Source organism: Pteropus medius, unplaced genomic scaffold (genome assembly GCF_902729225.1).
Source record: "Pteropus medius unplaced genomic scaffold, Ma_sr-lr_union100, whole genome shotgun sequence".
In the NCBI taxonomy this organism is placed as follows: Eukaryota; Metazoa; Chordata; class Mammalia; order Chiroptera; family Pteropodidae; genus Pteropus; species Pteropus medius.
This window is the reverse complement of record NW_024342918.1, coordinates 49,196-62,494: the sequence shown is the minus strand read 5'-3', so window position 1 is coordinate 62,494 and position 13,299 is coordinate 49,196. Positions and strand designations below refer to the sequence as shown.

At 43.4% G+C, this 13,299-nt stretch overlaps 1 protein-coding gene and 1 pseudogene across 1 annotated transcript; both read right to left on the bottom strand.

Annotated features, from left to right (window-relative positions):
* Nucleotides 1-753: 753 nt before the first annotated feature.
* LOC120605989 (putative spermatogenesis-associated protein 31C2) lies at nucleotides 754-4,842 on the bottom strand. The gene has a single exon (XM_039867063.1). It carries the CDS (start codon nucleotides 4,840-4,842, stop codon nucleotides 754-756), a length of 4,089 nt encoding a protein of 1,362 aa, XP_039722997.1.
* Nucleotides 4,843-12,074: 7,232 nt separating this feature from the next.
* On the bottom strand, nucleotides 12,075-12,719 carry LOC120605988 (GTP-binding nuclear protein Ran-like; annotated as a pseudogene).
* Between the last annotated feature and the right edge of the window lie 580 nt (nucleotides 12,720-13,299).

Here is a 13,299-nt window from a genome sequence, read left to right as displayed (position 1 = left end):
AAGGACAGAGGGAGGGTGACACTGAGCTAAGAGGGGTTTGCTGGCTCATCTCAAACATCAGGGAGAGAAGAACAAGATTTCTCCCACCTCTGGACTCAGGGCCAGCACTTCCCCCAAACTCCGCTCCCTACTCTGGGTCACTTCCTGGAGACTGAGGGGAATTCCAGCCTTTGCAAACCCATCTCCTACAGCTCACAAGTTCAAGGTATAGAGAAAGCAATGGAGGCCTGGCTGAGCTAGTTCTTGGGGTAGGATCTTATAGTTTTGCTCATCTTGCCATGTTCTGAATGCTTTTGTTTTTTCTCATAATTAGGGTATTATGGAAACCAAGTGCAATGAGGGAATGGGGTGAAGGTACATATGCCATGCTGAGGTCAACTTCTCTCCAGGGCCCCATCTCTTTTGTAAGCAAAAGGGAGAACTTGGTAAGAGCGGACCCTGATTCTTTCCCTTCTCCCCCCTTCAGGACACAGACAGAGGCCACCAGGTCTCATGAGAAAAAGCATATATTTTGGGAAAGAAATAATTGTGGTAGGAAGAAACCATTACCACATGGAAGATGTGCTAACATGAGAAAAATAAGTTTCTCTTTGCATGGTATACATTTTTTCTTGCATAAAATTCCTACCAGCAAAGGCATGAGAAGCACACTCTGGTTGGCCAAGAAAGACATATCTTGGAAGGGGACAGTGCACTGGACAGTAGTAGAGATGGCCTGAGGGTCTTGTCAACCTCAGCTCATGCTGGTAGAGTCTATCTTGGGACCCCAGCTTCCTGGGTGGGAATGAGCCACTTGCTGTCCCTGTCTCTGCTCCATCTGCTCTTATTAGGATGGTTATGTCCATTAGGGGTGAACTGGTAATCATCGGCCATATTTTTCATCACTCTTCTCTGCTCTTTGTAAGAGAGAGCCCTCTGGTAGCAGAGATGCGGACCTACTGGAGCCTGGAGTTCTCCTTTGCAGCAATTCACCTCTGAGGGACAGAGTCCATGGTGAAGTGCCATTTTCTCCTCTAAGATCTGTCCAACAGCTGTCACCAGTACCTGAGCCTCGGCAGCTCTGCTGCCCATAATTGATCTGCTTTTGACTGGTTCGCAGCTCTGGTCAGTAGCTGATGCAGGCTGGCCTTTATGCGGGTCATCTTTCAGTCCTTTGTCTTTCCTGGGGAACATCCACTGCAGAAAGTACTTTATCCTATTTTTGAGGAAGCTTTCTGGTGGAGGCTGTTCCTTCTGCATGAGCTGGCAGGACTTGCTTCTTAAGGACTCTTCTGATTTCTTACTCAGGGCAGCACTTATCCCACTGTCTTGCGAGGTCCTCATTTCTGCCAGCTTTTCTTTGTGCTCTCCTGGCTTGGGCCGTCCATTGTTTTCCTTCTCATAAGTGGGGATAAACGTCGTGCTCTGGCTCTTAGATTGGTCTTGCAACCTCAGGGACTCCTGTTGGCTGCTCCCTCCACTCGATATGAAGTCATTTAGCACCTTAGAAGCTGACATGTCCCCACTGGAAATACTCTTGGAACTGAACAGAGATCCCCGAGAAGCCAAGACATCTGCAACAAGGAACACATCAGAGTGACAGCCTTGAAGAAGTGTGTCCGTGGCACAGTCTTGAAGAAGCACACCAGTTTCACAGTCTTGAAGGAGCACAGTTGTGGTATGGCCTTGAGGGTGGTTCTCTGACTGTACCAACCGCTGAAACTCAAGCTGACTAAGCTGTGCATCGAGGCATGGCTTTGCTGGATCTTGGGCAACCAAGTTTGTAGGTGATGAGCGTTTTTTACTGGACTCTGGAGACTCTGATCTCCTCAGGGTGACACAGGGCTCCAAGGTAACACTTAAAGCAGGGGCCTCTTTGGCCCTCACTGCCTTCCTGGCTTCTTTGGCTCTTGAAGATTGGACCTCTAAGTTGAGTTCCAACTTAGAGTCTTGTGAGGTCTGACCTCCACTCTCCTTCCTTGGCTCAGTCTTGGCCACCACTGAACTTGGATTTGGCTCCAGGCTCTCTTTCTCCACTTCCATGGCAATCTCACTATGCCAGGTTCTGCCCACAAAGGGGCATGTGAGGGACTGAGAAGATACCCTGCCCATCTGTCCAATTAGAGGGCTTTCTGAGGACCCATGGTCATCACTAGGTGGTCTCTCTACCACATCCTTCTGGATTTCCTCACACGCAGTTGAGGGGGCAAGGAGAGGACTCACCAGTGTGGGCATTGACTCTACTGTTATCACCTTGTCTCTCAGAAGGGGCTGAAGACCAGGAACCGAATCATCTGATATCACCCTGTCTCCTGGAAAGAGCTGAGGACTGGGAACTGACTCTTCTGTTAGGAACTCTTCTCCAGAATGGAACTGAGGAGGTTTCCCCCCAAACTTGGTGAACTTAGCTTTAGAGTGCGCCCCAGATGCAGAAGTGGCTGAGGGGTTAAAGAAAGACCATCGAAGAGGCGAGGGTTGAGCCTTTTTCAACTTAAAGAATTTTACAGGCTTGAGAACCTTGAGGGGAAGGCCCCATCTGTGCCTCACCCAAAACCTTTTAATATGTGCTTCTAGCAACTGTCGAGCTTGTGGACGGCGGCTGAAAACCTCATGGGAGGTGTTCATGTGGGATTCCCAACTTTTAGAAGATGCTGGATTTCTGGCTTCCGTGTGCACATTTGACTCTCTAGGAAGGTCTAGGGCATGATTAGCAGCAATCCTTGAATGATGAACATCCATGGGGATCCGACCCTCACTGATCTGCCCTGACGTTCTGACGGAATGGACTCTCAAGACGTTTTCTGGATACTTCTTTTCTGGGCCCATTGTCGAGGTCTTCACCAAATCTCTTTTTGAATCTTCATAGCTCTCTTCCGGAACCTTCACTGGGCAGCTCGTTGAGCCCCTGTGTACGTCTTTTATGATCTTCCTCGCGTTATGCCCCACATCCTTGCCCAGGTCCATCCTTGGTGGGATCATTGCTGGATGCCTATATCCTATTTTTTCTGCATCCTGGCTGCTGTTTCCTGTAAATGCAGAGGTCTGAAATGTCCCCCGCATGCCCTGTGCCTGATGTGCCTGTGGGAATTCTCCGTCAAGCTGTGGAAGTTCCAGAGATAATTGCATCCAGTGGGGCAGGCCAGCCACGTGTCTATGCTGCACGAACCTTTTCTGAAGGTGTTGTTCCAATTGCTCCAGAATCTCAGGGTTGATCACATCCTCAAAAGCAAGGGAGACTGGCCTGGGAGTATGGGAGGCCCCATTTTCCTGGGGAAAGTTGGGATTGACTTTGCTAGAAACCACTTGAGGTTTTTTCACCAGAAAGGGGAAAGATCTTTCCCCTTCTTGTTGCTTCTTCCAAAAGTGAGGTTCCAGGTCTTGATATGAAATTGAGATAAAAGATCGTGCCTTATCCTGGGTTGTAGGGCAAGATACCCCAGAGGTCCTTGTTTGGGGTGGAGAAAAAGGTGGTAGATGGGTCTGGGTCTGGATCTGAGCCAGAGGTGGAGGCTGGAATGGTGGCATGGCTGGAGTCAAGAGTTTGGGTTGGGTCACAGGGTGGGGCAAGGGCTGGGCCAGGGTAAGATGTGAAGTTACTTTGTGCCGAATTTGCAATGGTAAGGCATGAGGGAATTCATTGAATATGACAGAAGGAAACTCTGGTGGGGTTTCTCTGACAGTAGCCACCAGAGACTCACTATGCAGAAAGGGGAGACCCCAGAAGAGCTGGCTGCATTTCTGCTGTAAATTGGTCTCAAATGTTTCAGGATGTAGGTGCTTCTCAGGACCAAGCAGCTTCTCTGGTTTGCCTTTCATTCCCCAGAGGGCGTCCTGCTCATCACCCAGTGACTTGATCATATTTCTCAAAGAATCCAAGTGGTAGTCTGACCCTTCTTTTTTTTCTTTTTCATTCCAAATCTTCAGTTCTACTCTCCCAGAGAGCGGCTTGCAGACATCAGTGTTGAAAAATGAGAAACTACCCGTCTCTATCTGTTTGTCTGTGGGGTGCCCCCTGGATGAGTCCTCTGGTAGGTGATGGGACACTTGCTCTTGCTGAGACTTAAAGTGCGTTGAAGTAGAGAGGCTCTGGGCTTTGGAATCCATCTGCCACTGAGACAGAGTCGAAATGGAACAGCTTGAGTGGTCAAGGCCTGACATGGCTGGAATAGGCGAAGCTGACCAAGGCATGTGTGGAGACCAGCTCACTGAGTCACACTTGGGAAGAATCAGAGTGGAATCTTGTGGTGGGGGTGCAGAGGAGGCTGTCAGAAGTGGGGGGTGGGCCTCTGAATCAGGGAGACATGAAGTGGAAGTAGACAGTGTAAGTGGCTGGGGTAAAAGGCCATCCAGGGGAAGGAAAGGCTCTGGTGGCTGAGAGGCACTCACAGATGAGCACGAATGAAAAGAAAACGAGGAGGTCCTTGGGCTTGGTGACAGGCTAGAGGACAAAGGTAGTGGGTGTTCAGTCAGAGGAGCTGGGGAAGCCAACGGGATCATGACGGGAGCAACAACTTCCACAGGCTCCCCACAGGGCTGCTGGGCTCCCGCAGGATTTGCTTTGCACACCTCACCAGAGAGGTCTTGACATGAGCGCTGACGAAAGCCACCCTTGTTCGGTAGCCTCTCGAAGTGGCTGCAGGAGACGGAAGCACAGGCTGAATCCAGGAGCATAAGGGGCCAGAAGGGCAGAGCGGGTAGGGCAGGCTGGATATCCTGGGGAGGGGTGGGCACCAGAGGCCCGGGGGCCTCTCTGGTCCCCATGCTGACTTCAGAATGCTCCTGCTGTCCCTCATCGCGGGGTTGTAGCCACACCGCATTCCCATGCCCCCCTCCCTCTTTAGGACAGTCCAAGGTGGCTGGCATCCTTGAGAGAGGTGGACCCAGGAGGACAGGGGAAGATTTTTTACCTTCGCAAAAGGGAAACCAGACCCTGAGCCTCTTCTAGTTCTTGCAGGCAATCTCTGCAAGCTAGAAATCAGGAGACTGGGTCATGAGATGAAAGCAGAGCCTGGGGGTCTTACAGGAGACTAAGGCAATCACTTTAGGGGAGACACCTGGAAGGGAGAACTCTGGAGCCCAAGCACCTGAGTCCAAGGACACACGATTTCTGACAGTGGTGGCAAGGCTCAAGAATGGTAGAGTGTTATCATTCACAAAGTGCTTCCACATTCATCACCCACCAAGGACCTCGCAACTAGCTCATGGGGAAGGAAAGTCAGGGAGCACATCACAGAGGGATCTGAGTGAAAGTAAACAACTTGTTCACACTTGGACCTGGACGTCTCCCACCTTCCAGTCAGACACTGTTGGTCTAAGACTGCCCAAACGCTCCTGCTAGATGAAACCCATTTCCAGGCCCTTGAGGCTTCGAGGCTTTGTTCTGAGCATGGAATCTGGGAAGTATCTGGGTTCTGATCTCTTTTCCAGGAGCCTCCCTGAGGGTTCTGTTTCCTGAGTTTCGGATGTCGCTAGTGTCCTCAGAGACCTGTAGCTGGGCCCTCAGGGACAGAAGAGGTGGAGATGAACCTTTCGGAGCGGGGCTGAGGGGGAGAAGCTCACCTTTCAATGTTCTCCTTTTCTTCCTGCTCCTGCTCCTCCACTTCTGCTCCACTGGACACTGAGACACAATAAAAAACGAGCGGTTGGACCTCCTTCTCAGTGTCCTCTCTCTAGATGAGCCACAGATGCTCAGTGTTCATGAGTAGTATGACTTTCTACTTAACTAATGGGACTCCGCATTTTTCCCCTTTTATTTTTAAAGTGAATAAAAATATTTCTGTTTTTTGTTTTTTAATTTGAAAACGTAAAGAAGGATTTTCTATGTGAGACCCATCAGTGATTTCTTCCATCGCTCTTCCTCTGCTCAAGGGATACCGACATTCTAAGACCTATAGGCCCCTCTGAGTTCCGTCAGGTAGGACTCTGCTTTCCGAGGCCAGAGCCCCACTGCAGCCTCTTCTCTGAGGTGCTCAGGGGCTCCACACTGTCCTCAGATCAGCCCCAACAGAGGAGTGGCTCAACACTGACTCCTGCTATGGAATTCAGCTGGAGAACCAGTCATACTCAGGGGCCTGTCCACCTGCAGAGATCTCACTCTTACTTAGTATCCGGTCCTCGGCCACTGGTCACTGCATTTGGGACTGTGCCTTGGAGCCCCCCACCACATTTGGACTCCCTGTTTGAGATCTTTGGAGAGAAAGTCCTCATGCCCAATTTAACTCCTGCCTAGCCTGGCTTATTCCTACGATGAAGATATTTTATAATTTCCAAGTATTCTCATCTCAGGAGTCTTTCCAGGTGATTCAGAAAGGGAGAAATAAGAATAAGAATAAAGATCATTTCTCTTGGTTCTGGGCCAAGGATTCCTTACCTCCTTGATATTTCTATGTTTCCTACATGGTGGTGAAGATGGCTTACTCTCGAAGAAAGGAAGTAGCAGGAGGAAGAGCCCCAGTCCACACAGGAGGCCGAAGATGGTATCAGTCACCCACGGAGTTAAACTGGAGCTCAGCCAGGTAGCAATAACGCTATTCAGAGAAGAGAGAAATTGCTCCATCATCTGAATCGCACTGCTGCCTTCAGGCAACTGGGCACTTGGGAGCGGCTTGTGGACTAAAACCCCAGGCCCACATCACAGAGCTGCATCTAGTCATAAAGGGCTCTTGAGGGGTCAATGACAGGAGGAGGCTGGTGGCAGCTCCTCCCTCGTCCCCGCAAACACCCAGGCCTACAGATCCCTCTGTCTTTCTCTGAACCGTCCAGTACTATCCTCTCACCCTGTTAGAGATATACAATTTTCTCTTCATTCAGCCTGGAGCTCAGATAATAATACGTTCGAGATCTCTACTTGAGCTCCAACAGTTTAACAGCTTTGAGGAATCTGGAGTTGTTCCTGGAATTTTGGTTAATTCCCAAGAATATTTACTCTCAGGCTGCCCTCTATCTGCAGTACCGTCTTTCTCACATATAGTTTTGCCTTGCCTCAGCCCAGACGTGCACCTTATTTAGCATTGTGAATTCTAAAAACATTAAAACTGTTTCAATTAATCTTCATTTTCTTCAGCCAGTAGCACTCAAAAATCAAATGAAGAATTACCCCAAATTTACAAAACTAAATTAGCAGAAAACCAATTGAAATTGTTAAAAAGGCAAAGTACATTTTTCATGTTTCTAGCATTTTTGCTTTTGAAGTCCATAAAGGGTATACTGCACAAAAAAACTTTTACTATGTACTTTATTCAGACACGCCCTCCACACATATACACAATCCTTAAACAAATCAATCCAGCACTTCCAAATCTAAGAATCAAGCATTTCCCTTAGGTCAAAAGACTTTCTTCAGCAATTCTTGTATGTAGAACTCTATGTCTTTGCTTATCTGGACAATATTTTGCCTTTATTTTTGAAGGATTGATTTGCTAGACATGAAATCTTTGGTTGACAAGTTTTTCTTTCTCTTTGAGTAAGTTATCCCACAGCCGTTCCTCCATTGTTTCTGAGTGAAGTCACTGATCAATAGTATTATAGTCAGCTTATATATGAAGAGAAGGTTTTCTCTTGCTTTTAAAAGATTTTTCATTTGTTTTGCCACAGTTTGGCTATGATGTGTCTAAGAGTGGATCTGTTTGTTTTTATTGTACTAGAGGTAAACTCTGAATTTGTAGATTGATTTTTCTCATCAAATTTGATAAGTTTTTAGTGTTTTTCTTCTGTCTTTTTCTGAGACTCTCTACATATGTTGGTGTGTTTAATGATGCTCCACAGATCTTTTTTCTACAAACTCTTTTCTCTTTGTTTTTCAGCTTGCATAACTTCTATTAGCCTATCATCATACTGACCCTTTCTTCTGGCATCTCAAATGTAATATTGAGCCTCTCTAATTTTTCATCTCAGTCACTGTAGTTTTCAATTCCAGAATTCGTTTGGTTCTGTTTTAAGAAAAAAAAGTTGTAGCTCTTTTGTTTTTTTTGTTTTTTTTCTATTTGTTAATTTATTTATCATCTTTTTATTTATTCTTTCAATATGTTTTTAAAAATTTTTTGTAGTTCTAGATTTTTAAATACTTTTATGTTTTAACCTTTACACTGGAGTTATAAGTGATTTTCCAGCCACTATTACAACATTGGCATATTCTGAATTTAATAATATACTTACCTATACCAGCGAGTTTCATACTTCAACATGCTTTCCTGTTATCGATTGATGTCTTTTCCTTTTGGCTGAAAGAATTCCCCTTAGTGTTTCTTGTAAGGCTAGTCTAGTGGTGATGAATACCTTCAGCTTTTGCTTGCCTGAAAAATTATTGCCCTTTCAAGTTTGAAGGACAACTTTGCTCAGCACAGAACTGTGGATTGGCAGCATTTTACATTGAGCACTTTTAAAATATCATGCCATTTTCTTCTTGCGTGTGAAGTTTCTGTTGAGAAGTCTGCAGATAGTTTTATGGAGCTTCTCTTGCATGTTATAAGTTGCTTTGCTCTTGTTTCTTTTAAGATTCATTCTCTCCTTGTTTCCAACTTTGACATTTTAATAGTCACTTGTCTTGGGTGAATCTCTTTGGATTTAACTCCTTTGGAACTCTCTGGACTTCCTATCTCTGGAAGTGTGTTTCTTTCCCTATGTTAGAGAAGATTTCAACCATTATTTCTTTGAGCACCTTTTGTGTTCCTTCCCCTAACCTCATTCTGTTCTCCTTCTGGGACTCTTTTAATACATCAGTTGGTCCCCTTGACAGTGTCCCATAGGTTCTTAAGTATATTCACTCTTTTAATTCTTTTTGCTTGTTTTCCTCTGATCGAATGAATTCCTGTCTTTGAGTTTGCTGGTACATTCTTCCACTTGATTTGATCTGCCATCAAACACTTGTCTCGAATTTTTAGTTCAATTATTGTGTTCTTTAGGTCTGTGATTTCTCTTTGGTGCTTTTAAATATTTTCTATGTCTTCATCGAAATTCTCACTTTGTTCCTGCATTATTCTCCTGACCTTGGCAAACATCTCTATAAGCATTATTTTAAACTCTATCAGGTATATCACTTATTTCAATTTTATTAAATTCTGTTTCTGGAGTTTTATCTAATTCTTTTGTTTGGAACATAATCGTTTGTTTCTTCGTTTTCCTTGAGTCTGCATTGCTGTTTTCACATTAGATAAACAGGCACCTTTCCCAGTCTTGACAAAGTGGCCTCATTTAGGTGATGAACTTCATCAATCAGCCTGTCCTGAGCTCTTGATTGTCTCTCAGACCTTTGTGTTTATACAAGCCACCTTTTTGTTCTTGGTGTCTCTCAGTAGTTGAGGGTGTGCAAAGACCCATCAGTGTCAAAAAGGGGAGGATTGCAGTCAGGACCCAGATGCAAATTGGTTGAAATATGGACACTCAGCAACGGGGAAAGTGAGTGAGTAGTTAGGCCCCTTCCAGGGATAAACTGGAGATGAACATTTCTGTGTTTCCTCTGTGCTTTTGTAGCCACGAGAGAGGGTTGCTCTTGCACCTATTAAGAATTGCTAATTTTCTGGCTACATTTCTGTGGGATTCATGAAATCTAAGCCACTGGCTGTCGGAGAGGTGTTTCAGGGGTTCATGCCTAGGGCATCGACCACAAAGGTTAGGAGAGGAAACATGCATTAATGCTCCCTGTGGAAGCATAGTTGGAATGAGCTAGATCGAGTTAGAGAGGGCTATAGCAGAGGAAGTGTCCACAGGCTTCTCTGGTTTCTGGAGAACATTTCATTTGGCCCCGAGTTCCATGCTCAATTACAAGCTTGAACCTCAGGCAATGGCTTTTAAAATATGCAAATAGACCGCATCATAGGAAGGCTAAGAAATAGGTGTTTCTGTTTGCTCCCTCTGCTCTGAGCTTTGCAGGATAGCTGCTTAAGAATCATTTGTTTGTTTTTCAGGGACAGTTCTGTGGGATTGGTGAATAAAAGCTTTGATAACTATCAAAACCAGGTGATTTAGGAATCCATTTTTCAAGCATCAGAACCTAAAATCAGGACATTAGACATGTGACAACTATTTCCAAAACGATACTGATGATTTGGAGTGGGTTAGAGGGATAAGGTGGAGAAGGCCACCTTTAGTTCATTAATTCCACTTAAAATAGTTGCTTTGAAATCTTCATTTTCTCAATACAATACTAAGGGTACTTAAGATAATTTCTATTGACTGTTTTCACCCGAGTATGTGTCACCATTTTTGCTTCTTTTCATCTTTTGTAAATTTTTATTGAACACAAGCATTTTAAATAATATAGCATCACTGGATTCTTATTTTTCCCTCCCAAGAGTTGTTATTGCTATTAATTTTTGTTGGGGTGATATTGGTTAATAAATTATATAAATTTTAAGTGTACAACGCTATAATCCATCATTTGTATATCGAATTGTGTGCTCACCACCCTAAGTCAAGTCTTTTTCTGTCACCGAATATTTGATCTCCTTTACCCTATTCACCCCCATTGCTTTTCCTTTTAGGTAAGCACATTACTGTTGTCTGTGCCTATAAGTTTTGTTAATTTGAATTATTTTCCTTAGCATGATACTCTCAAGATCTGTCCATGTTGTTGCAGATGGCGATATTTCATACTCTTATGGTCGAGTGTGATTCTTTTGTATATATGTACCACACCTTCTTCATGCAGTCAGCCATTGAAGGACACAGTCTGCCTTCATGTCTTGACTATCATGAATAATGCTGCAATGAACATGAGGGTACATATATCTTTACAAATCAAAGTTTTCCTATTTTAGGGGTAGATACCCAGAAGAAGGTTTGGTAGCTCTATCATACAGTAGCTCTATTATTAATTTTTTGAGGCACCTCCATACTGTTTTCTATAGCGGCTTTACCACTTTACATTCCTCCAGCAGTGTATGAAGGTTTTCTTTTTTTTTTTTCCTCCACATCCTCTCTTACACTTGTTGTTTCTTTTCTAATTGATAATAGCCATTCTAACAGGTGTGAAGTGGTATGTCATTGTGGTTTTGATTTGCACTTCCCTAGTAGCTAGTGAAGTTGAGCATCTTTTCATTTATCTGTTGGCCATTTGTACATTTTCTTGGGAAAAGTGTCTGTTCAGGTGTCTGCCCATTTTTTAATAGGCGTTCTTTATATATTTTGGATGTTAGCCTTTTTTCAGAGGTATTGTTTGCAAATATGTTCTCCTACTTGGTTGATTGCCTTTTTGTTTCGTGATGGTTTCTTTAACTGTGCAGATGCTTTTCAGTTTGATGTAGTCCCATTCATTTATTTTTGCCTTTATTCCTCTTGTCCTTGGGGTCAAGTTCATAAAATCCTCTTTGAAGTCAAAGTCCATAAGTTCAATACCATTGTTTTCTTCTGTTATTTTATTTTTTCATGTCTTTATTTTAGTATTTAGCCCATTTGAGTTATTTTTTTTGTGTATAGTATCAATTAGCATTCTAGTTTCATTCTTTTACAAGTGGCTTTCTGATTTTTCAATACTATTCATTGAAGAGGCTTTCTTTTTTCCATTGTATGTATCTGGCTCCTTTGAAACTTATTTACCCAGCTTTTTATGGGTTCATTTTGGGGCTCTCATTTCTGTTCCATTCGTCTGTGTGTCTGTTTTTCTGCCCATATCAAACTGTTTGATTATCGTAGCTTTGTAGTATAATTTGAAGTCAGAGAGCGTGATGCCTCTAGCTTTGCTAATTTTTCCTCAAGATTGCTTTAATTATTCAGGGTCTTTCGTAGTTCCATACCAATGTGATTAGTATTCTTTTTAATTGAAATACAACTTTATTCTGATTCTAAATGGAAAGGAATGCAAAGGACAGTAACAAACAAGATTTCACAAGTGAGTATTGTGAATGTAGCATTCTCGTATTTGAAGCTCAATAAGGAAACAGCTGCTTTCCAAAGCAGCTAAATATGCAGGTCCAAAAAATGAAGGTTTATTTAACTGCCACATTCACTCCGAAGCTCAGTCATCTCCTTCGGCATCCCAAAGATTAGGTAAATGTTCTGTTTAGGTATAGAACAAAGTGGCAAACACTCTGCACCACTGACATCACAGGACAGTTGCCTATAAAACTAGACTTCTGACACTCAGCTCCTGCTTCACTTTCTCAGATGCTGACATCCTCATCTGGCAGAGCAGTTTCCTGAGCAACCTCTAGATCATGCTCAAGTGTGTTGCCAAAGCTGGGTCCATGACAGCCTCTGGTGGAGAAAGAGCAGGCATGGCAGCAAGCTCCAAGTTAGGTTCTCCTATTAGTTTTCTAGCGAGCCCGAGGAAGGGCTTTTCGAAGTTGTAGTTACTTTTGGCACAAATGTCAACGTACCGAAGATCCTTCTTTCAGTGGAAGACAATTGATTCAGCGTTAACTTACTTGTCCTTAGTATCCACTTTGTTGCTATACACATGATGGGGATGTTTTCACATATTCGTACCAAATCTCTATGCCAGTTAGGCACATTCTTGTAAGCAACTCTTGATGTTACATCAAAAATTATCATGGCACACTGGGCTTGGATGTAATAGCTTTCTCTCAGTCCACCAAACCTCCTGCCCAGCTATGTACCATGCATTAAAATTAATAGGTCCTCTGTCGGTGTGGAACACCAGGGTGGACCACAATACCCCAGGTAGCTACATACTTCTTAAATTCACCAGTCAGCAGACATTTCACAAATATAGTTTTTCTAGTCCCACCATCAGTAAACAATACAAGTTTGAACTGAACTTGGGGTTCTCCTTGGGCAGTCTTCATGTTGTTACTTCCAGAAGCATCTCTGGGTCCATCTGATTGAGAGCTCCAAATGTGATGAATCTTTGTTCTCTTTTTTGAAAAATGCCTTTGAGATTTTAAAGGGGATTGCATTAAATCTATATATTGCTTTGGGTAAATCGTCATTTTAACTATGTTCTTCCAATACATGAATATGAAATATCTTTTCAGTTCTTTGTGTCCTCTTCAATCTCTTTCAACAATGTTTTGTAGTTTAAGTATATAGGTCCTTCGGTTCCTGTGTTAAGTTTATTCTTAGGTATTTTATTCATTTGTTTCAATTTTAAATGGAATGAGTTGCTTCATATCTTTTTCTGCTGTTTCATTTTTAGTATATGGTAACTTGACAGATTTTGGGACATTGATTTTGTATCCTGCAACTTCACTGCTTTTTATTGTTTCTAATAGTCTTTTGATGTAGTTCTTAGGGTTTGCTATATAGAGAATCATGTCAGTTGAAAAAAGGTGACAATTTGAGTTCTTCATTCCCAATTTGGATGTTTTTTTTATTTCTTTCTCTTGCCTGATTTGTCTGGCTAGGACTTCCAGTACTATTTTGAGT